Source organism: Microtus pennsylvanicus, chromosome 3, assembly GCF_037038515.1.
Source record: "Microtus pennsylvanicus isolate mMicPen1 chromosome 3, mMicPen1.hap1, whole genome shotgun sequence".
NCBI classification, from domain to species: domain Eukaryota; kingdom Metazoa; phylum Chordata; class Mammalia; order Rodentia; family Cricetidae; genus Microtus; species Microtus pennsylvanicus.
The window spans coordinates 73,074,433-73,101,857 of record NC_134581.1 but is presented as its reverse complement, the minus strand read 5'-3'; the positions used below and the strand labels follow the sequence as shown (position 1 = coordinate 73,101,857).

Sequence of the window (27,425 nt, the reverse complement as noted above, 5' to 3'; positions counted from 1 at the left end):
CCACAAAGATTGAGCACCCACAGTGTGTGCAGAAAAGGACTCCTTAAACCCCTTCCTGTGCAGTTGAGAGATCCCTGCAACCCGAGATTTAGTTTCAAGGCAACAGGTGCCACGGGAGAGTATCACAGAAGTGTTCGTTGCTCGGTGCTGTCAAGGAACAGCCAGAATGCAGATACGAAAGAGTAGCATTTGGAAATGAAGCATGAAGAACCCATGTACTTCCAGCATCTCTCTTCAAGGTGTATCTATTGATGCCGCCAAGGGAAAGCCCCTTTTTTTCTAAGAAACGCACATCCTTTATCCTAGGACGTTTACTGAACTGTCTTCTTCCTAGGTTTGGCGTCTACACCATTAAAACATGAGTCTTCCTTTATGTACTGAGCACTTACAGAGTAACTGATATGCCAGTATGCCTGAGGACAGGAATATTATTAGGGCACTAATTAATATTAATGAGCCTCTTTTTACCTAGTATTCCACCTTTGCATGTCCATTTCTTTTCACACTGTCCTGTCTACATTTTCATCCAGAAATTGTAAACCCACTATCTATTGCCTCATTTATATCTAGCCAGAATTGACCCAAGCAGAAGAAAGTAAGAGAACCGCAAATATTGAAAGTCATCAGATTCATTCAACTATGTTTTTTTAACAGAGTAAGGGGTGGAAGGTGAGGTGAGATGTCTTCATTCTACTATTTCTATCCTAATTTTCCTAAGTGTATGTTCTTTATTTAAAAGTTGATCCTGGAGATAGAAATCCAACTGGTTTCCATACTCAACATCTGTCAGCAAACACATAAATAATAGTAGCACAAATATGGGTTTCATGGGATTCAGACATGATACCTGGAGCTCCCCCAGCAGTAGGAACATGGAGATGAAGGGCACAGTCTTCCAGGATCTCATGCAGGATGAGTCTCAGTCAGGCTTGCAGAGCCCCCCTCCTTTTATCTCTGGCCGGCACACTCCCTGCAGCAGCACTCCTAACCCTTCCTCCCCTGGCTTGAGTCCTGACCCCTTGGTGTGTTCCCACTGGCATCCAGAGACATGCCGTAGGGAAACCACTCTACAGATTCCGATAATTTTGCAGAACATCTGGTTTGCAAATGAGAAGATCTCTGGGGCATGGGCTGCACAGAGTGAACAATTTTGAAGAAGCTTTTAACAAAACTTGAACTTGCTTAACGACAACAAGGAAATCAGCTCCCCTTCCTGCTGTTCTGGGCTCCCAATCTCTTCACTCTAAGGGGATAGTGACATTTGGAAAGTATGCTGGGGCTGAGAAGGTGGCTTCATGGGTAAAGTGCGTGCTCCTCGAGCATGAAAGCCTAAGTCAGGATCCCCAGCACTCATGAAGGAAGCTAGGTGTGGCAGCACTTAGGAGCAGAGACAAAAGAATCCCAGGAGCTCACAACTACCCAGGCTAGACAAAATGGTGAGTTCCAGGTTCAGTGAAAGACTCTGTCTCTAAATAAATAAATAAGGTGGGGAAGCAGTGAAAGACATCTTGATGTTGACCCCTTGTCTCTACACGCACCCACACAGGTGAGTACATACACACACACACATAGACACGCATGCACACACACACGTAAAATAGCTTTCTTAGGGCACTTCGGTGTAGGCTTTTTAGCTTAGCTCTGTTCTTCGCCCCTTTCTCCATCATTAAGGAATGGTAGGTTAATTAAGCAGAACATAGGTGGCAAGGAAATTAATTGAAAACCAATAGAAAATAAATTTGAAACTCAAATTTCCCAGAACTTATTTTTGCTTTCAACAGATTTCAAATAAGTTAAAGTTGGGGAAGGGAAAAAGTACTCATATTTAATATATATTGGCAAGCACAGCACAACTATGAAGTAAAATCGTCAGGGGAATTCTTTGCCTGCCCTGGTGCTGAGATTTAAAGCCCCTCCATAGCAGACACTGAAGAGGAATTCAATTAAGAAAGTTCGTTGGTTCCATATTGACTTTAATTAAGAAAATAAACTGGGGGAAAGTGTATTAAAATGTTGCCAGACTGCTTGTCCCACTTCCACCTTAGCTTATGGCTGGCAAAACAGGAGAGTTTAAATTCCTTACAACTAACTCGGCTGCAGGGTAAGCTGGTTTTTCTAGGTTGTACCCATGGCATTTTCTAATGTCCACCCTGGTCTCACATAGCCACACGCTGCCTTGCTGCGACTCTGTGTCATGATGCAAGAACAGCAGAGATCAATTGGTAAGAAAAGTGAGGTAGTGAATTTAATTTTGTCCAAGGATTTTCATTTTCATTTATGGCACCCGTTGTGTTTGAGACCATGGACTAATTTATGGATTAGTTTTAAGCCCCCAGTCTGTCACACTCAATGAACAATTCTAAGTTGGAGAGAATCCATCTGAAAGGATTAGAACAGGCCACAGTGGGGCTTACACATGACTGTTTCCACTAAATATTGCCCAGCTGCCTCTCAGGCAGGTTGTGGGGCTTTTTGGGTTTTGTTTGATCCCCACCACACACACACACCCTGCTTCTTGGCTACTTGGTTAAATGGCTACTGTCTCTAATCTCACACATTGTTGTAGTTTTTTCATTTTGCAAATATCTTGTACTTCAATGTAGAATGTGTGTTTGTTTTGCTGATTTGAGGCAGGGCCCCATTAGCAGTTTGCAGGACTGTAAGCCTAAGAAGGGACGTCCATATTGTGAAATGAGTGCCTTCCAAGTCATTGTGAGCCCTAGCTCACCTCCTTTTGATTGTAGACTCATAAAACCTTGAGTACATGCCGAGTGAGACTCTATACATTCAGCATTTGTGAGAACAGGGATTGACTTGGTTTTATTTGTTTGTTTCAGTTATTTTAAACATATAAATAATATACAATCCATTTGCCCTCACTATAATTAAAACTAGACACAATGGTTTAACTTTTTTATATAGAGCCAATGTCTCCCATTCTACTTTTTGTAACCAATTTTTTCATAGGCCTAGCTCAAAGATTTTTTTTTAAGACAACACATGAGGTTTAAAGAGATTTGTGAGGGCAGTCAGACACTAATCAAGCCCTTTTTTGCAATTATAACTTACACTGACATGTTTGCATTTGCCCACAAAACTAAAATATTACAAAATGCTCCAGTGACCACCCCAGAAAGCCGATTCTTGGGGGGAGGACTTGCACTTTTCTCCATTTTCTGAAGATACCCTAATAAATCATGCTTCACATCTCCGTACTCACCCCAGAGCCAAGCTGTCTATGGTTTCTGCATGGTATCATAATGCAATTATGAAGGAGAATTAGATCCTGTCCTAATGCTGCCCCCCCCCCCACCATGGGGAGCACACAGTCACGTCTAAAGCATTTTCTCTTCTCCCTTAACTTGAAATAGCCCCTGCTCAGGTCGCACACCAGATGCTCTGTGAGAAACAGAGTCAATAGCTCCCCAGACACACTCTTAATCCCGATTTAAGCCCCATACCCACCTGTGTTCCGGCCGCAGCGTCCCATCCACTGCTGCTCGTAGGTTTGCCATTTCCAACTGCAGTAATCATGTTGTTTGACTTGAATATGTGTTTGCTTAACTGTTTTAGAGTGTTTTTCCTTAACAGCCCTTTTCTCTTCTGTTGGGTTCAATTGATGGATTTCGCATCCCTTGAGTTGGGAGCAAAATGCACTGTGGTCATGGCTGCATTTATTGTCTGCTGCCCGTGTAAGAGCTGACGCCTGGCTTCATCTGGTTAATTTTGTCATGAAGCTGACATAATGTTGTAATACAGGAAGACAGTAAATTGGGGTTGTTGGTCAATGCTCAGATCTGAGTTTTGAGTCTTCTAACTCTAATGTTTTAATCCACTCCCTTTTTTCATTTTATGTTAATGGTTTACTTGGTTAAAAAAAAAAAGGTATGTTAAAAAGAGGTACCACAAAAATAATGAGCCAAAGCATTTTTTGCTTTTTTTTCTTCTGTTTTGGAAAGGAGCCAATGCCTGCCCATAAAATGTATTACATGCATATGAATGTTTATACAAATGTGCCTTTAATTCTGCCCCTCAAATTTAAAGTGCCTCAAACCAGTGTTGGACTCAAATGTCTCAACTATGGAGATGCATCTGTCATCTTTAAGGATCTGGTGTGGGGTTTGTTTCAACTGTACAATTTCCTGTGTTGTTTTCACTGCTATTTTAGGCCCACAGAGTTGACTTATAAGTAAGTATTATATTCTTCTGCAGTGTATTTTATGGTTTTCTCTCCTTCCTCTGTCCTTGAGAAATTTAGTGATTAGTTATATCAAGATGCATTGGCCTCTAAGACCTCTGGTTTATTCTGGCTCCTTAGAAGGGCTTTGATTTTTTTTTTGATGATAATAAGGCCCCTATTGTCCCAGAAAGCATGCCAACTGAAGGGGAACGCCGGTGTGAATTCATGTGTCATATTTATACATCAGAAGCTCCAGGCTCATTTGATTCCCCCTCCACAAAAAAAAAGTTCTATACTTAATGTTCCAGTGCATTTAAACATTGCCTGTGTCAAGTTCAAGTCATTGAAAACAATTGCCAGCTAAAGGCCCCTATCATAAAAACGGCAGGGGATTGCTTGTGACTTTTAACCTCGGGATCCTGCTTCAACCAGCAGCAGCTTCTGACTAGGAAGGGGCTGCTATAAGAAACACACTTGAAAACTGCAGAACTGAGAAAGAAAGTGGGGCCTAGTGCATTGACATCAGAGTGAAGTTGGCTGTTTTTAAGAGGACTGGGAAAGAAGGCCATCATGCACTTCATTAGCTAGACACCCCACTTCTGTAGCCAAAAGTAAAGAGCAGATTCCCTCCTTGAGTGCTTTGGAGGCATTTTACTGTGAAGAGAAGCTGATAGGAACCAACTTGAACAACATCAGAAGTAGAAGAGACAGGTCACAGGTGGGAGAGCACCAATAAAGACGATAGCTCTGTCTCCCAACCCAGTCAGGACCACAAAAACCTGGCAGCCAAACCTGGGGATGTGGGCTGAACACAGCCATATAGCTGGATTCTTGAAACTTGGAAATTCCCAAGTGGTGTTTGTCCAATTGTGTGAACACATGTGTTTTGTGACAAACCTTGTAGATTATAACGTATCTTATAGAATGAAGAATCCGGGCTCTGTGTGTGTGTGTATGTATGTGTGCACACGTGTGTCTTGAACATGTTCACTCCCATGAATTGAACTTACCAACTAACTTCTGATGAAATAATACAGTGGATGGAGAACTCGAATCTCTATGTTGCATATTCATCTGTGAGCATCTGGGCTTCAGCTGGAAAAGTGTCCTAACAGTAGAGTTGATTCCAGAAGCCCCAGCGCCCAGGTGGGTTGGGTTGAAACAAAGGCAATGTTTGAATGTCTGAATCCATTGTTTAACCAGCCTTCCAACTGAGCTTTTCTGTCGCAGTCCTGAGCTTCGATGCTTTAAAAACCATCTAGCGGCCACTGAGTTTGCACTGGTGTTTCTCATCACTTTGCATGTCCCCCTGACTATTGAATGGCAAATACATGTGTCCTGGCAAGACCCCTGGAACAAAAGAATTTACTGTTTTCCTCCCTGGCTCGCAGCTTTGAGCTCAAGGCATGTCTTAAAACGGTGCGCTCACTTCAGATGCTCCTTGCTTTTCATTTATTATTGCTTGTCACGCGGTGTTCTTTGAAAGCTTGCTCATATATTATCTGTTCCATTTTTTTCCATTCTCCCCTTTTTTGCATGCTGTTCCTCCTGTTTCTTCCCTTCCTCCAATCCTCTGTTCCCGTCTGTAGACACCACGGCGACGACAGAACCAGCAGTTCACGGTTGGTATCACATTCCTGTTTATCTACTTTCTCAGCGCTGCTGAGAGGCAAGGCAAGCCTGGGAAAATGAGAAATGCAGTCTTCAAGGGAACTCATGCTCCAAATAGACTGATCTCAGAAATGCACCATGATTTTTTAATGCTTGGCATTACACCGAGTCTTGTCATTTTTGTTGTGAGTTCAGTGGCCAGTGGTTGCAGTGTGAGATTGAGGCCTCCCCTCGGGTGGCAAGCATGTTAGGGTGTCCATCACACATTCCTCCTTACTTATAAAACTATACCAAACCTTGGAGTACATGAGACTTCAAAAAGTATTTTTAATTAAATGGAAAAAAAGTATTTGTCTACGGAGCTGGCATCTGAAATAGAGGCCATGTTCCTTACCCACCAGCCTCCCCAGTCTCTCTATTCATTTAAGGTTATGTTTCCATTGGGTGGGAAACAACTCCCCAAGAATGTTCCATTTGAACAGCATGAAATGGGGTTTTAATGCAGTCTTTGGTGTGTGGTACTTTGCAAGTCAAATAATAAAAGGTAGGTAGGTTACGTTTTTTTGTTTTTAACCGAAAGGCGAAAAAAAAGGAGTGCATAATCTTCATACAGGGACATCAGGACACCCTGTCTCCTTCCCCTGTCACCAGGGAGCTACCAATGGGGACATCTTTTCCTTCCTTCCTTCCTTCCTTCCTTCCTTCCTTCCTTCCTTTCTTTTTTCCTTCTTTCTTTCTTTTGCCTTCTTCCTTCCTTCCTTTTTTTTCAATCAGAAAGTGAGAGTCCTGTTTAATCTGTATATTATTTTATTACTCATCTCAAATTTAACCTTGGCAAGATAGTGCTTAGAGTAGATATGTTAGTTTAAAGGGGGCTGCATTTTAATAACTGAACCCAAGAGAATCATTTGGAAAGGGCCTGCTTCAGTCACTTTAAATGCTATGCAGGGTGAAAATCTATCACCTAAGTGACAAGAGGTGATCAGTCAGCTGTACTGTTCATTCAGCTTAAAGAATGGCATCTAGCCCACACTGACTTCCTCAGACAACTGTGTCTGAGGACTTAAAAGTTGGACATCTCTGAGTAAAAGCTGTGCTGGTTCTTGCTGGAGAGCTTGCCCTACTCAGGGTCAGCTCAGCAGGGCTCTCACTCCCTGTCTGTCTGTCTCTCTCTCTCTCTCTCTCTCTCTCTCTCTCTCTCTCTCTCTCTCTCTCTCTCTCACACACACACACACACACACACACACACACACACAGCACCACAACATGGAAATGATAGGGCTCTCCAGCATACTCCCCACTTCATTCTGTCCTAATCTTCATGTAGTAAGTTAAAGGGGCTATAGTCATGAGAAGTCAGTCAGGTATAAATTGTGTGTGTTCTAAGGTGAGCCACAGAGCTAGCTACATCTCAGACTCTGCACTCCACTGAACTTAGCTTCGAATGCCTCCTGACAGTTATAGATAGCCTCAGAGCTTTACGGTGATTTTAATTGTAGTTCAAGAGATTTTGTTTTATTCTTTTTTGAGTACTCTTAAGTTTTGGGGCTTTCTATAATTAACTCCAGGGTCAAGTACAACCTGGGTTCCCAAATTCTCTGACCTCTTTGAAGAAATAGTGACCATTTATCCCAAAACCCCGAAGTTCCATGTTTTCAATACCTCAGTTAGATCCAAGGACTTGTACTTGTGGAACTCGTCCTTAAAGATTTAGACAGGGTATGCAAACTAGGAAACTTGTCCTGGCCTAAAGATGGAGACAGCACCTAGAAATTGATTCTGATTTGGGGCTACTCATTTTAATTAGGTCTGTCTCTTTAAACAGATTGGAAAGGGAAAGGAGTCTCTGGGCACTTAACTTGGGATCAATTAGCATACAGGTTTGTCTGCTCCAGGAGAAGTAGCCACTGTCTGTATCACCCCAGAGCCATAGGGTGAGACTCCGGTGTGAGAAGCTCTTGGGAGAGAGTAGCAAGCACAGCCTTCTTGTACCCTGTGTCTCTTGTGTCTCCAACTGGAGTCCTTAGCAGCAAAGAGCCAGAGAAATGGTGGCTAAGCCCAGCTCATCTCTGCATAGTGTGTTTATAAATTTGTTCTTCCGCTTGTCTCTGATCCTCATAGTCACTTCCCAAAGGGTCCCCCACTATTTTGGCCAGCTAACTCTCAAGCCCACAGCTAAAAGCACTAATGTAAACCAAAGTAATGTCTGAAATTTTACTTGATGAAAAGGGAAGAAATTTTCTAAGTCACTTGTAAAGGATAACAGGATATGGTGGAAATGACAGACCAAGGAAGCAGATTAACAAGGATGTGATACTGTAGAATTGATCTTATCCTAGTACTAGAGACACAGCTAGTTAGTGCAGCAACCATATGACTGGCGTTCACTTGATGACCTTGAGACAGTCCTTATGGTGTTGTGGTTTCAGAAAAAAAAAATTAGTAAATGGCTTGATAACAGCAACTGAAATGACAAGACACACTAAGCCAGCTGTGGCCATCTTGTTGTTCTCAAAAGTTATACTGGACTTACCATCTGGCTGTTTCCTTTCATTTACCAAAACAAAACAAAAAACCTTTTCAGGATTTCCCTGTGAAGACTCATTACAATTCTTTATTCAAGCTTGTGTTGCTAGAGTATGTATGAAGTTTACTCTAGTTGTTCCTATATGTTGATTGTTTGTTCTTACCAATAACTGATTGGAATAAGCATGTATTGGAAGGTTGGAAGTGCATGGGCATGATTCGAAACCAAATGGATTTTCTCCAAAAGAAAACCAAGTAACAATTCACCACCATATTAAAGGATCTCACTGAGAGTGAACATAAATGTGAGCATAACAATGAAAATTTTTTTATTTTTTTAGGCAAGGCTGTCACAAGGGGTCTCTGAAAAAGGATTTTGAGCATTTGTGGTTTTGGAGTTCACCCTTAAAGGCCTGCACAGGGAAAAATTAAAACAAAAACAAACAAACAGAAAAAAACCTGTGTTGTGTGTGCATGTTGAACAATACAAAAAAAAAAAAGAAACAAGAAAAACCACTGCCAAATCCTGATAGCTCGTGGTCAGAAGCTGCTGGCAGACATGCATGGGTGGTTAGCGCACGGGTGGTGTCGTCGTTATCCTGATTATTTGGCGTGTGGGTGCGTGTGATGGTTTTTGTCTGTCTGTTTCAGTGTGGGCACTTCTTTTTAAATGTCTTGTGCTTTGTTCTTTTCTGTCCTGTGTGTTCCCTCTCCCTTTCCCTCCCCACCCCCTGCCCCCCCTGAGGGGTCGGGTGACAGCATGCCCATGGTCTGGAATAGCGCTTGTGCTTCTGCTGCACTGCAATCAGCTGGCTTCTGGGTTGGGGCGCTCTCTCTCTCTCTCTCTCTCTCTCTCTCTCTCTCTCTCTCTCTCTCTCTCTCTCTCTCTCTCTCTTTCTCCCTCCCCCATCCCATTCTCCCCACTCTTTCTATCTCAGCCTGCCTTTTCTACCTGTTGAAACAGTGGAGGCTGACAATCTCATGGATTTTCATATTCCACATGAGTCTTTAAATAGATTAATTCATTCTGAAATGGAGAACTCCTCTGAAACATTTTGTTTTCTTTTTTATTTGGTTTCAAAGTATTTGGACAGTGCTAGAGATCAAGCCCACACCCCAGACCACTCCCTGTCTTAGGTAACTCCCTCTCTTTGGATTATGACTAGTGCAGACCGTGACAGAATTCTAAAAACATTGTGTTATGTCCTTATCTTACGTGGGATTCAGTTGTGGGGAAATTCTTAAGCCCATTTGAAAGAAGACTAGCCAGCAGTGCACGTGATTACAACCGCTATGTCCACTGTCTGTGTATGTACCTCTGTACATCTCTGTATGAGTACATAACAATGGCATTCAAGGGCTGTCATTCAGTCAAGGGACTCTGCAGACATTGTATGTTCTACCCAAGAACAAAGCTAAAGAGGTTTACGAATGGCTGCAGGACCTGAAGATTGCGTTGCAGCCTTGATATGCAGCTTGGAAACAATGTGCTGCTGTTTAACGGCGTGAACCAAATTTCTGCTAATGGGAAGAAGGGAAAAACTCTCCACAAAAGCTGACAAAGCAGGAAGAACAGGATGACTGAGCTTTTAGATATAAACTACCGGGGGCGTCTGAACTCTTATGGCTGGTGGTGGAAGTATCAGTTTCCATGACATGGCCAAGTGATCAGATGTGTGCTGCGTAGGTAAGAGAGAGACCGTCGCCTACTCTGTTTTTCCTAATGAGAATGGTGCTAAGGCCAGTGGGCCGAGGTTTTCTTTCCTAGGGATTTTATCTAATTGTTCTTTTCCATAATTTTCTGTAATATATATTTATATATATATGATAACTTGATGAATCAAATCCAGGAGCCTCTTTAGGTATGCTTGATTTTTGCATTTATTGAAATGGCTAGGATTTCTAACTGATTCTAATTCTTTGAGGTCTTTCTTCTGGTTTAAAATTGCCACATTATAACCACTTTGAGAAGCCAGCAGGTGCTGTCAAGAAGGAGAAACAGTGACTCCAGAAGCACACAGTGCTTAGCCTGAACCACAGCACCTGTAACACCAGAAAAAGCCAAACATGAATCTGTGCAGGAGAGACAGCCTTCATGCATAAATTAAATTCTCATGTCTGCACCTTAGGACTTCCTTAATTGCAAAACAAAAACAAATGCAACAAAAGTAAACTTTCATTTGTTTAAGAGAGTTCAAAGAAATGCATTGCATGCATTTTAATTAGACGTGACTAGAAAGAGCTTGACTAGATGATAGGAAACTGAATAGAAGAACCAAGAAGTGATCTCCCACTTATTCTTAAATCACAGAGTTTCCTTTGAGAAATATTCTCTGCTTCATAAAGTGCATCTTCGTCATTTTCTTTGAGAAAACGAGAGGAGTCTAATTTTTAACATGAAAGAAAAATACCTAAACCAAAGCAATTCTAGGAGGTAGATTTTGTGTTTTCTTGCTTGTACACCCAGTACTATGGTAAACTCTTCTAATTATATTTATTCAGAAATTATCCAACTATGGCAGTGTGCTGTAGATTCATAAAAAACAATTGCCCTGCAAAAACAAATTTAACACCCCTGGCCTAAATGGCTTCTCAGTTTGGAACATAATCCAAGCAAGAGATTCCAGAAGATTTGGTTTATCTTAAAATTTATGCCATTAAAAATGACAGTTTCAGCATTAATGAGGTGTATATCAACTGTCTGTCGCTTCTTAATGGAAAACTTTGCATATCAATGATACTTCATAAACATATTTGTCTTTATTTTTTTTAAATTAGCTTTCTAGTGTCCTCCCCAGGGAAACAAGCTTTCAGCAGTAAAGTTGCCTACTTGAAACATCCTTGTTTAATGTGGTTCAGTGGGCACCAAGCACATACGTAGAACACTTTGATATTCATCGGGCCACGTAGAAGTGAGGGATTAGCCTTCTGAGAACTGCAAATTCATAATTAACTACAGAGAACTACTTTATGTTGCCCATTTATAACAGTTATTCAAATAATTGTATTCATTAGTCTTTATACAATGGATCAAGCCAATTAGACATAGAAGCACTTCCAGCCAATCAGATTTCAGGACAAAGGGCTAGCATTCCCCCTCAGCTGCCTCTATAATTTATTGCATTACCACGTCCCCTTTAGTTGCCTGGTTCCATAGCTGCGGAACACCTGTGAACTCTAAAGATTTTCATGTTGATTTGGCTTGTGCTCTGAAGCACTCGGTACCCAGGGCTCATGTGAGAAACTCTCCTCTCTTAGGGCTGATGGTGGGCCAGCCTCTTCACGTACTCAACCAGCTCACCAAGTTCATTTGGCGCCTTTGTAAATCACCTCGGAAAATTTGAGCTTCAGTGTCCACTCATACAAGCTTGTTTTAGCTCATTTGAAATAAATAGAAATGGTAGCCAGTCTGCCACTATGGCTGCCTTTTAGCTTTGATCAGTAATTGACCAAGGATGACTCACAAAACATTGACTCAGCAAATACTTACTGATAGGATAGTTTTGCTGAGCTTCAGGGAGGGGAAAGATACAAAAATAAACACTTGTGTCTCTCCAAAGACCTTACAGCTGAGTTAGACCCACAACCACCTTCAAAACGATAGACACAGACTGTAAGACAGCTATTGTGGGGATTCGAGTACCTGGGGCAATAAGTTGGGATTGAAGGAGAACAGCAATGAATAAGCAAAGGCCACCTTGACCGTCTTAACATTTTATGGTATTTAATAAACTTCCTTGAAAGATCAATCGAAATAAGCATGAAGAAATGGAAGCCATCTCTAGCTGCACCTCCCTCTGTTTAGCTACCCTCCTCTTGGCCTCACTTAGTTCAGAGCAGAGCTGGTGGAGAACTGTCCCAGCTGGGCCACATTGGGGTTGACTGGAACACCAGCATTTCAAGCCCTGCTTGATTATCTCCTGACCTTACTGCTTTTTCAGCTTTGAGGGTTTTATATTTCTGGAATACCATTGATTTATGAAATTCTTCTTTTTTAAAAAAAAATGAGTTGTGAATCAGATTTTTCTGATGAAGGCATAACCTGCAATCTGCAGTTAGCAGATGCTGTACCATTTTGAAATATGTGATCCAAGATCATTCTAAATTGATAAATGAACTATGTTTGTCAGTATTGGCAAAGGATTTCAATTCTCAGTGAAATGCGAGATAAAGCTTACATATGTCGGTATGTAGCATCTAAGTACATTCATATTGAAGAGATATATCAGAGTGTCCACAGCTAACAATTCGGCTTCACTTTTTTCTTTCTGCATGCTTATTTGAATGAGTGATTTTTAAACATTCACCCTCATGTTTCATGTGCTTTCAACAGTGGAGACTGAGGACTCTTTCTGCCTTATCGTATATCAATAACAATTACATAATTAAAGAAATGAACATACGGATTAATATATTCAAGCTCTCCGAAAAAGCGGGAGATGGCAAGAGATTTGGCTCATGTTTTCTTTTTTTACACAAAGTCCATCCTCAGTTCTTAAGTGTTTTGTTTATGTCCCTCGAGGAATGAAAAGAAAAACGATTTGTTTTTACTTGTAAGGCCTTACTCAGTTGCCCAATTCCGCAGAAGAACTGGACAGTGAGGACCTCTCAGGTAAGGGCTAGACATTAGGTAAGGTGCTGCAGTGTCCAACCTGTGGGTGCTTTGTCCACTGTGACCAAATGACCACTTGGTTTGCTGAGCAATCATTGTGGGTGCTGAGACTAGGAAAAGAACAAACCACATGTAGATAACTTCTCCATTCTCTCACCCACCTTTCTTTCCTACAATAACAATGCACTGTTGCAGACGTGGCCTGTGCTTTTAATACAGTAGAGAGCAAAATGCTGAGGCCACTCTGCTTGGTGACTTAAAGTAATGTTTCCATCCGAGATGCTCAATGGCTCAGGAGAAATTTGGTTGCATTATGAAGCAGTTGATGTTGGATTATGTGACATGATCTTAGAGCCCTATTGACTGTCTACTTCTGTGGAATAGACTAGAAAGCCATATCGTATACTTTGAAGTAGGTGGGAGAGCAGGACAGGGAGGAGGGGGCCAATTGTTTTGTCACGCACCAGGCTGTAAACTAATTATCCACCTCAGACCTTTTTTACAGCATACTGAGCTCTTGCAAAAAGTAGGTTTCATGCTTGATTCCAGGATTTAGGTGTTACTAATCCAGAATAAGAAGCATGTCCTACAAAGGCGGGAGGAAGGAGATTTAAAGTGGTCAGAGCTAAACAATTATTCGAGCTTCCATGATGTCATGAGACTTCAGTGACAACTGCCTAAAGCTTCTGGAGCACTTTGATTGGCACTTAGTGAGCCAGTGAGCACGCCCCTGACATTGCAGTGGAGAAGCCAAGGCACTGGCATGTGGCTGCTAACCGGAGCCCACTGCAAAACAGGCTCCATATTACCCCTTCCCAGACAGCATTCACTGCAGTTATTTTGAATGACTGGTGCTTGAGGCTCCGTCCTTGCCTATACCTCGGTGAAAACAAGCTAGTATTCCCCATATCTCAGAACACACTGGATGTGTTTCCGGCTGTGTGCTTCAGACCTCACGGATACCTTCACTTTTCTGCTGTGTAGGGGAGCTGGACTTCTGGAATTTCCTAGAATAGATGCTTCCAGGAGGCTACTCGCTGGATCTGTCCCCTGCTTGCACCTCTCTTGCAGTAAGCACCCAGCTAATACTTTCTGGGTAAATGAATGAATTCTAAATACCAGAGAATTTCAGCAAATAAATAGGAAGGTAGCCACCTATTAGCCGTGCCATTCATTTGTCTCTTTCTACTGATAGATATATTTAAAGAAGTTACAAACGCATGAAAACAAAACATTTACTTTCTTTAAAAATAGAAGTAGGTAAGTCCTGCCTGGCTCTCAGGCAGTGCCAGCAGTGAACAGCTGTTTGCCTTCCAGGTGAAGGGTGAAGGTGCTCTCTGTTCTGGCGTCTGAGGTCACCCCCAGATACAGTGACCCTGTGCAACTGGATCTCCCAGGAATCCTGAGAAAGGTCTAGATTGTCCCCTGATCTCTCTTAGTGTATTTCCTGACAAGAATCACTCAGAGAGGCAAAAGGAGTTTTTGTCCTCTTTAGGAAAACATGAGTCAGCCAGGTACCTCTTCTCTCAGCTTCATCAATTAGGAACACTGCAGGTCTCAGCCCTGCAACATGCTAGATGGGTCCCCACTGCAGTTCTATCAATCACCTAAGTCAGGAGCAATAAACCAACAACTGTTTGTGTTCATAATAATTCGGTTAAATTAATAATTACATTGCCCCCCTATTCCCTCCAGGACCGAGGCACTCCTATTGCTGGAAGTCATAAGTCATGTAGAACACTGATGAACTAGCGGGCTGGGCTGGGTTGCCTTTGCATCTGGTTTGATGAACTAATCAAAAACTGATTAGCACCTTTGTTCAAAGGGGATGCTGATTAATCAATTACTATTGATTGTGAGCTTGGCTTCTCTGGGCTGCAAAGAGACATCTAAAGGGAGAAAAAAAAACAACCAATAAAAATTGAGCAGCTGTCATAGTGTTTAAATTTATTAAAACAAAATACATTATTTTTTATGAAGCTGTCTTGAAATGGGTCACTGAAGGGGAGCATATTGATTGAGAAAGGATGAACTTCTCAAATCTCTGTAGCCTGGAGACTGAATTCAATTATAATACAAGACAAACAGGTTAACACCCGCCTTAAACAGCCCATCAATAAATTAGAGTAGGTGTTGCCCATTTAATGCTAAACTGTGATAATGAATAATGCTACCCACTCCCTGCTGTATTGGGTAGAAAGTCCATCCTTTCCACATTAGGGATTAATGTTGCACACTTGCAGGTCCTCCCCTGCCCTGCTCCCACCCTCATCCTCCATTCACTGGTGCCTGCCTCGGTTAATGACAGCTTCAAAGGCAGCATATGCTCTGCAGCCCTCAACCAGCAACTTGAGATGCCCAGCTGATCCTCCTTTGTAATCTGAATTGAAAGACTTGGTGCCTAGTTTACAGATTTAATTATTGGCCGACTTGGGGGGATTATCTGGCTCTTCCTTGAAACCTTTTATTTACTTTTTGGGTGTTAATTTTATTGACGATAGAGCCACAGTAGTTTTGAATTGTTTTATCAATTACATCTGCCGTCTCTCCGAGACAGCTGGTGGTTACCGCCCCCCGTGTGGAAGAGACTAGCTTTAAGCATATTTTTCCTTCTATTTTATTTTAAACTTTAACAAAATCCGCTCCAACTGACCCCTCCCTTCAGCAGTGGAAGGGCCTCCAGGAACAATGGAGTGGAGTGAGGTGGTAAACAGCGTGCCAGAGAGTGGCCCTCAGCCCCAGCACAGCAGTCCTTTGGCCCCTGCTTTAGAAGCAGAGGCACCGAGAAGGCATTCCAGCGCTGTTTTCAACTCTTGTTACCCTCCAAATGAGAAAGTGATCTGGAAAAATCCTCATGCCCTTCCAAGCCACAAAAACATCCAGGGGAGGGGCAGAATCCTACCTGATTTCCATAACCCTTGCATAGGTGTTAGGAGAAATCCTGATGAACTAGCTCTTGGCTCCCTTGGTGGGTTGGAGAGGAAGCCTCTCTACACCCTAGGCCTTTGAATCCAAAGATTCTCAGGCAAGGGACAGTATGCGGGCACTTGCTCCTGCACACGTGTGTCTACCACATGGGTGAACACATACACACATGGGGATGTAGCCCATGCACTGGGAGAAACCCTTCCATTAGCACCACATGAAGTGTGACCCTGATTTGGCAAACAGGCTGTTTCATTTCTTTGATAGATACTAAGATAGATAATATGTCCACAAAGAAAGGAGAGAAAGGGCGAGACAGTTAAAGTGTGCCCATGAGTCTTAGGTGTGTTTTCATTCAGCTTGTATTAATATACTCTACAGCTCAGAAAGTTCTTTCATATACATTTTTCCTGTTTTACAAATCTGAGGATTGAATCTAGGGCTTCACGTATACTAAGTAATTTCTGCCACTAAGTATACGTTGCCTAATTTTTATTCTACAAAAGTATTTGAGCTCTGTATGCTTGGCTCGGGACTGGCCCCTAAGACACAGTGGTGAATAAGGCCCGGAAGGAGTTCATCCAGCCTTGGATTTCACAGGCTAGTCCTGCCACCCATGATAACTTTCCGATAGGGAAGACAGACTGGGGCTACCCCAGCTGGTCGTGACTGTGGAGAATAATCCAAGTAGCGGCGAGTGAGGAACTGGGACAGGAGAGAGTGGAGGCCAGAGCCCAGGGATGGATGAAGATGAGCCAGCAGCTGTGGGGGTCCTCTGGAAACTGCGGTAGGATAGCATAAGAAGGGTTGTTAATGTACAAGTGAGGAAAGTAGGCACCCATATAGACCCAGGCAATTCACGTGGACAGAGCTTAAACACAGTCCTCTTGCCTGCAAAAAAAAAAAAAAAGTGTAGCCGTTTGGTTCAGGGTTCCCAGCCTCTGGAGTCTCTTAGTCATACAATTCCTTTTTAGTGTGGACATTAGGGAAGGCACAGAGGAAAGCTGGGCACTGAGGGGCCTGTCAGACATCCAGCTGTGTACTAACTGACCTGGAGAGGTAGTTTTAATCCTTAAATCAAATGCCTTCCCCTTTAGAAACGATCCATCTCTGCTCTGCTCTGATGTTTTCAGTGCCACTGTCCTGTGAAGTCTCCAAAAATGATGGGATCAGTTCCCCTAATGTGGCCCTAAGTGCCATAAAGTAATGCTTGAGGAAGGTTAAGACATGGACATTTCCTTCTTCAAAAGTGGAGTTTCGCTCCGTGGTACACACCTGTGACCTCAGAGCCCAGGAGCTGAAGCAAAAGGATCTTGAGTTTAGTGTGAACCAGTCCATTGAGGGAGCTCATGGGGCCCATGGTCAGTGACGTTCCCACAAGTGGGGTTCTGGATTCCCCCTAGTACTGATCTTTCTCATAATCCAACATGCTACTGTTTTCACCGTGGGAAGAAAGGTGGCCACCACCAAAGAGACACAATCTTTTCTTCAGACTAAAAAGTTGTTAGCCACAGTGTGCAGTGTGAGTTCCAGTTCCACAGGTTGGACACTGCTTTGGGGTAACTTCACCATATTCATGATTCCATCCTCCTCACACCCCCAAATGCCTGAGGCCCACCGAAGCATCTCTCTATAGAGACAGATTCTAGTGGGAATGCCTGTTTGGAAACACTTGACACTCTGTCCTCCTTACCAGGTTCCTCTAAGGGAAACTCCAGTGTCATCCTCAGTGCCTTCCCATGGCTTAAAGTAGAAAAGTCAACCCCACTGCCAAGTGTCCTGTTACAAGGAGAGCCGGGGTTGCTCTGAAAGTACTAAATGTCTTGGGATTGGCATCCTGTTTCATGGAGTCATTTCTGCTGATGGTTAAATTAACTAAAACCAAGTGACTGGAGAAGGGAGAGCAATCAACATTTAAAAGACTTGTCCTAATCTTTAGCTGCAGAATGGTTATCATTGCAGCCCTCAGATGGTGTACCAGAATCATAGCGCGTGTCCGATGGCCCTGCGCTTCCTTCGGCACCATAGAGAACAGTGAAGCCATTAGATGCGGCTTGCATCAATTCTGTATAAGTGAAAAGAAAGCTTGGTCACCATTCCTCCTAAAGAGCTGACAAATTTTGACCTAGGATCGGTGATGAGAATCAAAAAGATCCTCCTCAGCTTTTCATAACGCAGACTGAAGCTCAGCAGACACTGAATCCTGATGACATGTCAAGCCCTAAGCCAGATAGGCACTTTCATGCACAGCCATGTGCTGGCCCCTGGCAGAATACTATTGGAGCCAATGTCTCAGAGTAGGTGACTAACCTGCCTGAAGTCACACAGGAAAGAATTGAAGTTCGGTTTCTGGCCCAGGTCTGATGGCAAGTCTGGTGCACTTTGCCACATGCCATGCAGATGAACTCCTAGCTAGTCCCCTGTGCCTCGGTGGTGACAGGCAGGGAGAGTCCTGAGCCCTACGAGTGACCTGTCCAGCCGCTGTCGGTGCACAGTTGTCATTTAAGTGAGCATATGCCGAGCTCCGGGGTGCACACTGAGGACGACGACTGTAGTTTTCCTGGCGGTGGCCTTGCACAGCCCCTCCAGATGTCAGAATAGCAGCATGACATTGCAGCGCTCGAATGCAGCTGATGGCTGACACTGGCCGCCCGGCATGCTATATAGGAATCGTCATGATTTTCTTGCCTTACATTGATTCCTTCCCTTCCCTTCTCGGAGAAGACAGAAAGGAAAGGTTATGCTGCATAAAGGCTAGTGTGCTCCAATATATATTAACATCTTAATGGGAAAGCTGCGCATGTACTGTATACATTTACCACTCTGACAAGAGGGAATTAAATGTCAGAAGGATTTGTAGCATCTATAATTGAATTGGTGCTGAGAAAAGCAAATCTTAAAAGAAGAATAACATATTAGGATTAGCAAACAACGTGGCGTTTTGTCAGCGCTTGCCGTTCAGAGTTTCCCTCCAGTAATAAAGCTGTGCTCTGAAAGCGCATCCGTAGCTTGGTTGCCCTAGATGATGGAAACGGTAGCTACACCTTTCAGATGACACAACCGGTGTGTGTGTGTGTGTGTGTGTGTGCGTATGTGGGGGTGTGTGCACACACTTGTGTTCAGTGTTTTGTTTTGTTTTTCTTCAGGTTTGGAATGTGTACCACCTCCCCCCTCCCTCCTCCTTAGCGAGAAGTAGCAAGTGACATCACAGTCATTAAGCCTTCTCTGAGATAGACTAATCCTTCTAGCTCTAGGAAGCCGGAGGCAGCATTTCCATCATAAACACCAATTCAAAGAGTTTTTAATTAAACTGACTTGTCCAGCAAGACCTCGGCTGCACCAAGTGACAGAACTATTGCAAAATGTCAGCCTCAGTTTCAATCATCCCTGGGCAGGAGAGGCCCCTGTGGGAGACGTAGAATCCGCCACTTTAAATGAGCTCCAAGGCAATTTTAGCCTCAGACAAGATTGGTGGGTGCTGCAGCGGTATCTAGCCTTCACCAAGGAAGCCCAAGATAGGAGGGTACAGCAGTGCAGTTATTGCCATCCTGACGCTGCACACTTCACACTTCCCTTCTCCAAAGAGAGAGCTCTGTGTCCTTTTTGCAAGACGACTGACCTTAGATTCTGTAGCCTGGGTTTCCAAGTGGTCAGCCTGCAGTTGCAATAAGGGTTCTGCTCAGTGAGTCCTGCCTTGCCAGGAGCCTGTCAAAAACGTCCTAGCCTGGTTACCCATGAATCTCTGTTTTTGCAGCACAGCCTGCAAGGCTTATGGCATTCTCCTGGCAGTTGGTGTGGCGCCTCTCCTGCTAGGTGGTAAAGTAGCCATAGAAACCAGGGCCTTACACACAGGCAGCAGAACAGGGGATGCTCTGTGAAGGAAGTGCTTCACTTTAGTAAGCATTTAAGGAATGAATACAAGTAGAGAAAAAGAGAGCTGTCCGCGAGAGAGGTGGAAAGAGACTGAAAGTCCAATCCAGCCTTCAGAATTCTCCCCATTCACATCACCCTTGAGGAGCGGGAGGGGTCAGGTCAGCTGAAGAAAGCTGAACAGTTGGTACATCCCTGGGATTTGATGAAAAGTATCTTGTTACTGTTGTTGTTGTTAATTCTTTTATTGTTGTTATTCTGAGATTTCTAAGATGCTAAAAATCATGGCCAGGGTAGTTGAAGATATGACACAGGGTTTTGTTATTGTTGTTGTTTAATTGATTTTTTTTGTTGTTTGCTTCTTTTGTTTTTGTTTTTTTCCAACCTGACATTCTGCAAAGGACTTATAAATCTCACATGGAGCTAAGTTGTTTCAATTTTTCTGTCATAAGAGCTAATCCCAGCTAGTGGTGTGCTGTCACATTTGACGCTCTAATGTGGCACAGAATTCGGTGGTGGGGGCAGACCAAGGGCTGCGCCACAGTGGCGTTGTCACACCGAGCCACTAGTGTTGTCTGAGTTAGACTTAGCTCACTCATTCACCCGGATGTGTGTATGGAGTTATTTGGATGAGATTAACTACACACAAACTGTCGTTGGTGTTGTCTCAGTTAGATTTGGTCAGCCCACTCATTCACCAGAATGTGTGTATCAAGTTACTTGTATGAGATTAACTACACACAGAGCGTGGTTAGTGTTGTCTAAGTTAGACTTAGCTCACTCATTCATCTGAATGTGTGTGTGGAGTTATTTGGAGGAGATTAACTACACATAGAGCGTGGTTAGCAGGAACTAGAATGGCTATTTGTACATGTACATGTGCTTGGCATTCCTCCCCAGTACAGCAAGAGCATAGCTTTATCCCAATATAGAAACCCTAACACCTGTGGCTCCCCTTTACCTGGAGACCGGGCTCCTTGAGAAGACCCTGCTTCCCCATCTGCACTTTCTGCTGGAGGAGCTGCGGCAGCTGGAGAGTTTGCCTCCTGTTTTCTTGTCTGGCTGCAAAGGGGAGGAAGAAATCTGGAGAGCCATTCCCAGGAAAACAGCAGCAAATGGCATGGGACCCAATCGGATGCATCTCCTTGCTCACAGGAGCGGGACCTTCAAGAACTCGTCTGAATTCTCAACACTTGATCAAGATAGGAGAGGTGAAGGCTGGCGGACATTGCCACAGATCCTGTTTTTAGCCACCTCTGACAGCCAAGTGCATCCTTGAGCAAAGCGTTGCTGCTTTTTGTGACCATCGAGAGGTCTCAGCTGCAGGTGCAGGGGGTTCTTACCCAGGAGCAGACGACCAGCATCACCCCTACCAGTCTGAGCCAATCCACAGCACAGTTGGAACTGCCTCCCATCCCACAAGAGGAAACAGAAGAGATGAATGAGAAACAACTGATCGCCACAGGGGAGCCCAGCCCGTGACAGGCACTTCGGGACAGTCACAGCTCTATTACTGCCTCTCATGGTCAACCAGGGTTGGGAGGAGGGTGGAGGAGAGGTAGGAAGAGGCGGCCAGGAGCTCATAACCAGCAGTGTTCCCTGTAAATTAAACATCAGTTACCTTCTGTGTCCATCTGCTGTAATTGAAGGCAGGAGAAGTGTCTTGGTGATTAACTAGCGGTAGTAAACTTTCTGGTCAAAGTGAGTATCAAAAAGTAGCTAGAGAGATTACGCTTGCAAATAAGGATCTGCAATGTATGTGTGCCCTTGAGAGTGGGAAAGAACTCAAACCCAGGTGTTCAGTGTGAGCTAAGTACAGGGGAACTGAGCGCATTTGGAGAACAGAGGTCAGCTGAACTGCTGGCTTAAGTAAGGAATCCCATAGATGGCAGGTTTGTTTGTTTTGTTTGTGAAGCCTTGTTTGGAGAAGGTTGTCCTTAGTTTTGTCTGCCTTTTCTTCCCCTCTCCCCTCTGAAACACAAACATACTGGCACACTCTCTGACTTTTCTGTGCCTGAAGTTGGAGGAATTAGTCTTTTAACAGTGGGCAAGAGTTGCCTGCCTCCACATGGGTAGAGATTGCGTCTTAAACAGCTTCTAGAAGCATTCGTCAAGTCTCAACCTTCCCAAAGTGGCACCTCCCTGCTCCCTTGCCTCATGTAACTCTCTTCCCTCATCTGTATCACCTTGTCCCAAATCTAAGACACAGGCAGTTTATGGAAAATTCAAACATTCTTTCCTTTTGAAGCCCATGACAACTCAAGATTAGTTGATATCATTCAAACAGAACTGGCAAGTTTTACCATTACCTGTTCCCTGTGTGAACATTTGAGTGTTTGTCAAGGGTGTATCTTCACGATATAAAGTGTAGCCCTCCAGCAGGCACCAAGATCCGGTACTAACCCGTGATGGTCACTCTTCATCATGAGTATGGCTGGTTTTAGGATCACTGTGGAAACACACTCATGGACGTGTCTGATGATGTCTCCAGAAAAGTTTAGCTGAACATAGAAACCCAAATCCTAAATGTGGGTAGTAGCACCATTCATGGGCCAGATCCCAGATCAAACAAACAAACAAAAAAAAAAAGAGGAAAAAGCAAAAAGCAAGTACCAGTGTTCACCTCTTTCTGCTTCCTGACTGGGGATGCCATGCGACCACTGCCACTCACTCCTGCCACCATCCCTTCCCTGCCATGATGGACTGTGCTCTCAGAATGGGAAGCAGAGGAAGCCCTTCCTTCAGTTATTTGTGGCAGGTATTTCGTCACAGAAGAACAATAATCAATGCACCCACACACACACAGTACTTCCCATCAACAAGCTGTTTCATAAAAGGCTACGAAGTTTCCATGACCCTGGCTTGTCTTGTTGAAAGGACTTCCAAGACAATGGAAGCCACATTGTCCGCAGTCAGCAGCACTTGGACTGAGGCAGGGGATTCCCCTCCACTACATTTCAAATGGAGCTTATTAGACACGTAGCTGGAGGGCCTTGCACATCACGGAGTAGACTAATTGGCTGCAGCACTCTGCCTCCAACCCATCTCCATCCTCCAATTAAACTCCCATCATCCCGTTGTCCAGGCGACCTACTGCTGCCTCTGACTTGGCATCTCTTTGGGGGTTTGGGGTTTGAGTTATTCTGTAACCCTTCCAACGTTAACTCCACGGAACACTTTAAATACTCCACATTCTGGTTGAAGCTCTTTTAATTAAAGTACTTTCCACGGGAGCCTCGGTCGTCACGAGTTACTTCCCCGCATCCTTCAGTGCCTAGTCTCCAAGCAGAATTGGAAATATCGATAGAAAGTGTAAGCCCTGCCCTCCTGCTGAAAGCGTTGTATCAGGTTTCGGCTCAAAAGAGTACCATTACCTTTAGCTGTCACGGATCTGTACACTTGATCGATAAACTTCAAATATTATTAGAGGTGGAGGCTTCAGAGATTTGCTCTGTTCTTTGGAGAGAGACAGAGATAAATCTTTCTTAGAAATTGACTTGAATTTGCACTCTCGGTCTTCCCGGTGAAATGCATTTCTCTTAGGCATCCAGCAACTACAAGGGGGGCAGATTTATAGGCCATGTGCTTCATGTACTGAAAGATTTAAATGGTAAATCCTTCACATATGACTTCACAAATCATGTAAAGTTAAAAGATTTTTACCGTTTCTGTTGCTGCTGTGCTTAAATTGTAAGGTACAGCCAGTAAATCATTTTAATGGAGGTGTCGTACTTGACTCAATAAAAAAAAAAAGACAATGGTTTAGCTTCCACTCCAAAATGTTAATGTATTAATCAACGGGAGAATAATTGTTTTTTACTATGTTATAAATCTCGGGTGCCATTAGGATTTCAGCAAAGGGTGATGTAGCCACATTCCTAAATTAAAATTGTTTACCCTGCCATACATCCATTCTGCATCACCATAGCTCATTCCGGGTTCATTCTGAAGTTGTTCCCCAGCCAAAAACTCAAAGAGGGACGTCCCGAGGGAGTGAGGCTTATAAGAGAAAACTAATTGCATTTCGAGGTTTTAAATAAATAACATCAAACCCGTCTGTGGCAGTGGACAAGTATTCCTTCCTGTCTTAACGTTTTCTGTCTCTCCCTCTCTCTCCCTTTCTCTCTCCATCCCCTCCCCCTTTGAATTAGGTTTTCAGATTTTACATCGAGGCTTTTCCCCTCCTCACTCCTTGTAAATGTGGCAAGCATGTCATGTCTTTAGTCTCATAAGCCTGGTTTTATCTCTACACAGCCTTGCTTTCCCTATGCATGTTCCTCTAAGAGAGTGAGCTGTGCGGCCTGTTGACATCCCCCTCCCCCCCATTCCCCTGATCGCCTGAAGATACCATCTGTGGTGCCCATAAACAGTTAGGTCAGCCCCCTTAATTATTGGTAGCTGTAAGTTCCAGGGTGTGTATAGTGAGCGCTAGGGATAGGTGAGAAGAGGCAGGATCCCCAGCCCCCATACACACACACACAGCTCCCTAGTTCCTTTCACACACAGTAGCACGCCTATGCTGCCTCTAATGAAATTGCCTTGTGGGGAGAACAGATCAATTCAGCGCTGGACAGGTCAGTCTGTTCCCTCCGTGTAACTTGATCCAGCTGGTTTGTTCTTGCTGACTCCTCCATTAAAAAAGAAGGTGACCTCCTGACCCTGGAGGCAGTGTCCCCGGGGCTCCTGGTGTCTTGTAATAAGTTCTACATCCCTATTCCTCTTCTGGTTTTAACAGACTCTCGAGCAGGTGAAGAGGGCGCCATTGGTGCGGTGGACCACGCAGTGATTGGCGGTGTTGTGGCTGTGGTCGTGTTTGCCATGCTTTGCTTGCTCATCATTCTGGGCCGCTATTTTGCCAGACATAAAGGTAAGCAAGGTGCTTTGGCAGGCTGGAGCAACATGTCGCCAGAGCCCTGGCGTTGGGGGACCTCACTGTTGTCATTACCAGGCAGCTTGGTGTGAAGGGTGACATAGCGTATATGATTCCTCGAGCGGGCTTGGGTGGATAAAGAAACCTTAGCAGCCGCAGCTGGGGACTGCATGATAATTTGGATTCCCTATAAATACAAAGCTGTACAGGTCTGTTTTCCCCAGTCTACATTTGGGGTTAGAGTCAAAATAACAAGGTTGGGGCTGGCATGATGAGTGGCCTGAGCCCTGGAAGATTGTGTGTATGGCAAACATACACAGCCTGCTCGTTTCTCCCCGGAGACAGGTGAACCAGTTCACTGACCCTGAACTCTGAGTAAGCTGGTCCCGAGGGCCAGAATATTTCCTCCTTGATGTGGTGTGCCCAGGTTTAAAAAGAAAAAAAAAAAAGAAAAAGAAAAGAAAGAAAAGAAAAAAAAATCTTTTGCCTTAAAAGCCACATAAATATGTATTTTTTAAATTATCAGGGCAATTGATTTAAATTGCCATTAATCATCACACTTACCAACTGTGCAGACTGGATGGGCAATCATCTTTGCCAAGGCTCTTCCTCTCTGCCTCATGCTGCTCTGAGCCTCTTCTCCCCTCCTGGTAATTTAGTCTTCCTTTTCTTTGTCGGCCCTTGTCTTTCTCAGTTGTTTTTCTCAAGCACTCTGCAATGAGCTTTGGGGGGGTTTTGTAGGCGCTTGCATACTATTCGATGTGACCTGGGTTTGGGGAAAGTCCCTGGAGCCCAGCAGTGGAGGTCCAGGGTGCTGAACAACAGACCTTAGGATCTGGAAGTGTCTGTCTGGAGCACAGAGTCTGGGGACTCTTAGAGCTGTGTGGCCCAGAACCTCCGCCTTTCAGTGCTTAACTTGGTCCAGCTGGGAAGGTCCAGCCTGGGAGCCAAGGTGAGTGTGCAGAGCATTCACGGGGAATCAGAAGACAGGGGTACATATGTCTCTGCAAGAGAGAGGGCTCGGGAAGGAAGCGTTTGACCACCTGCTTGCTCAGTTTCTCACTTTAAGATCTGAAAATTCAGTAAAATGTCTCAGGCTTTCTGAAGTATAAGAATCTTGAGTCAGAGCATAATGGGAAGAAGCCTATCAGATTTTACCAGACAGTTTGAGTTCTACCTGCCTGCTAGTCTGAGGTGAAGTCTTGTCTTCCTTCATGTAAACCCTTGGGATTTGGTGATAGAAATGTCACCAACTTGGTTAATGTTCTGTCTGTTGTCATTATAAAGTGGCTGTGCCAATTAGCAAATCCATGAATCCGGGTCCAGGCTCCAGTCACATGGTGAGAAAGAAACCCTTGTTCCTGAAGACAGAGCCCAAGCCTCAATTGCAGTCTTTACAGTGTCAAAAATTTTGTCTCCATCTGGTGCCCTACTCTGAAATGGAAGGCATAGAGAAACCAACCCTTATACAAGTTCAAGCACAGTCTCACCTGTGGGTAGCCAGTAGCCATTCATGAAGCTAGGAAAACTATGGTTGGAGTAACTGACTCAAGATGACAATAGAAGCATCACTGGGGCCCTAATTCATTTATTGGCTAATTGCTCTTCCTTGCTTTGGTCTTTAACCATGTGCGAACATCTCTGGTCATCGGTCTTTGGTGTTTACTGTTTATGCGTTAGTCAGCAGCTCTCCAGCTTTCTGCATTTTAGCCCCACTCACGTCTTCTTCTCTGGTCATACTCCCTGCTCTAATGTCTCGTTTGCTGAATTACATCGCAGCGGCTCAGTTGGAGTGGTACCTTTGGAGCCCCGGATCCCCATCTGTCTCACCCACCTCGCTCTCTTCTTCCAATTGTTTTTTTTTCTTCCCCTCTGCTGCCTGCACACCACTTCGGCTGATGATGGCCATAAAGCAACTTGCCATCTCTGTACCACTTCACACAGAGGCCATCAGAGAGTCACAGTGCTTTACCCCTTCATCTTTCAGGTACATACTTCACTCATGAAGCCAAAGGAGCCGATGACGCAGCAGACGCAGACACAGCTATAATCAATGCAGAAGGAGGACAGAACAACTCCGAAGAAAAGAAAGAGTACTTCATCTAGATCAGCCTTTTTGTTCCAATGAGGTGTCCAACTGGCCCTGTTTAGATGATAAAGAGACAGTGATACTGGAACTTGCGAGACGCTCGTGTGTTTTTTATGAGTGGGTGGAAAGATGCGAGACTGGGAAGACTTGGGGTTTGCTATGTAAAAACAAAAAGAAAAAAATGTTCTTTGAAAAGTACGCTCTGCTGTTTGACACCTCTTTTTATCTGGTTTTAATTTGGTTTGGGTTTGGGTTTTGGTTTTTTGTTTTGTTTTGTTTTTGTTTTTTAATTTTTCTTTCTTCCTACCAAGTCAAACTTGGGTTTCGGTAGATTGCAGAAAATTCTGTGCCTTGTTTTTTCATTTGTTTTTTTTTTGTGTTTCTTTCCCCTTCTCCTTTGTATGCATTTATTTTTCCCAAAATCAATTTTTTCCCTCCCTAAACCTTCCCCTTTTTGGAATTGACCTGCTGGGATTCCTAAGACTTTTCCCCCATTGTTGCCGTTTCTGCTTTCTTTTGTTTTTGTGTTGACGGTGACTGCTTTCTGTTCCAAATTCAGTTGCATAAAAGGAAAACCAGCACAGTTTAGATTTCATAGTTCAGAATTTAGTGTCTCCATGATGCATCCTTCTCTGTTGTCGTAAAGACTTGGGTGAAAAAAAAAAAGAAAAAAAGAAAAAAACAATGAAAACTCTTTGCTGCTGCCCATGTTTCAATACTTAGAGCAGCAAAGACTAGAAAA

At 43.8% G+C, this 27,425-nt stretch overlaps 1 protein-coding gene across 6 annotated transcripts in view; it reads left to right on the top strand.

The window, feature by feature from the left end:
• Cadm1 (cell adhesion molecule 1) overlaps positions 1-26,881 on the top strand; it is a 325,645-nt gene extending 298,764 nt beyond the window's left edge. For 2 of the 6 annotated variants that reach the window (XM_075966039.1, XM_075966036.1), the window contains 4 exons: positions 5,770-5,802; positions 12,876-12,929; positions 24,460-24,591; positions 26,582-26,881. In XM_075966039.1, the coding sequence (XP_075822154.1) occupies positions 5,770-5,802; positions 12,876-12,929; positions 24,460-24,591; positions 26,582-26,700 (338 nt within the window). In that variant the 3' untranslated portion in view covers positions 26,701-26,881. The remainder of the gene's footprint in view (positions 1-5,769; positions 5,803-12,875; positions 12,930-24,459; positions 24,592-26,581) is intronic. The other 4 variants (XM_075966041.1, XM_075966038.1, XM_075966042.1 and 1 more) reach the window with 3 other exon arrangements.
• Positions 26,882-27,425: the final 544 nt, after the last annotated feature.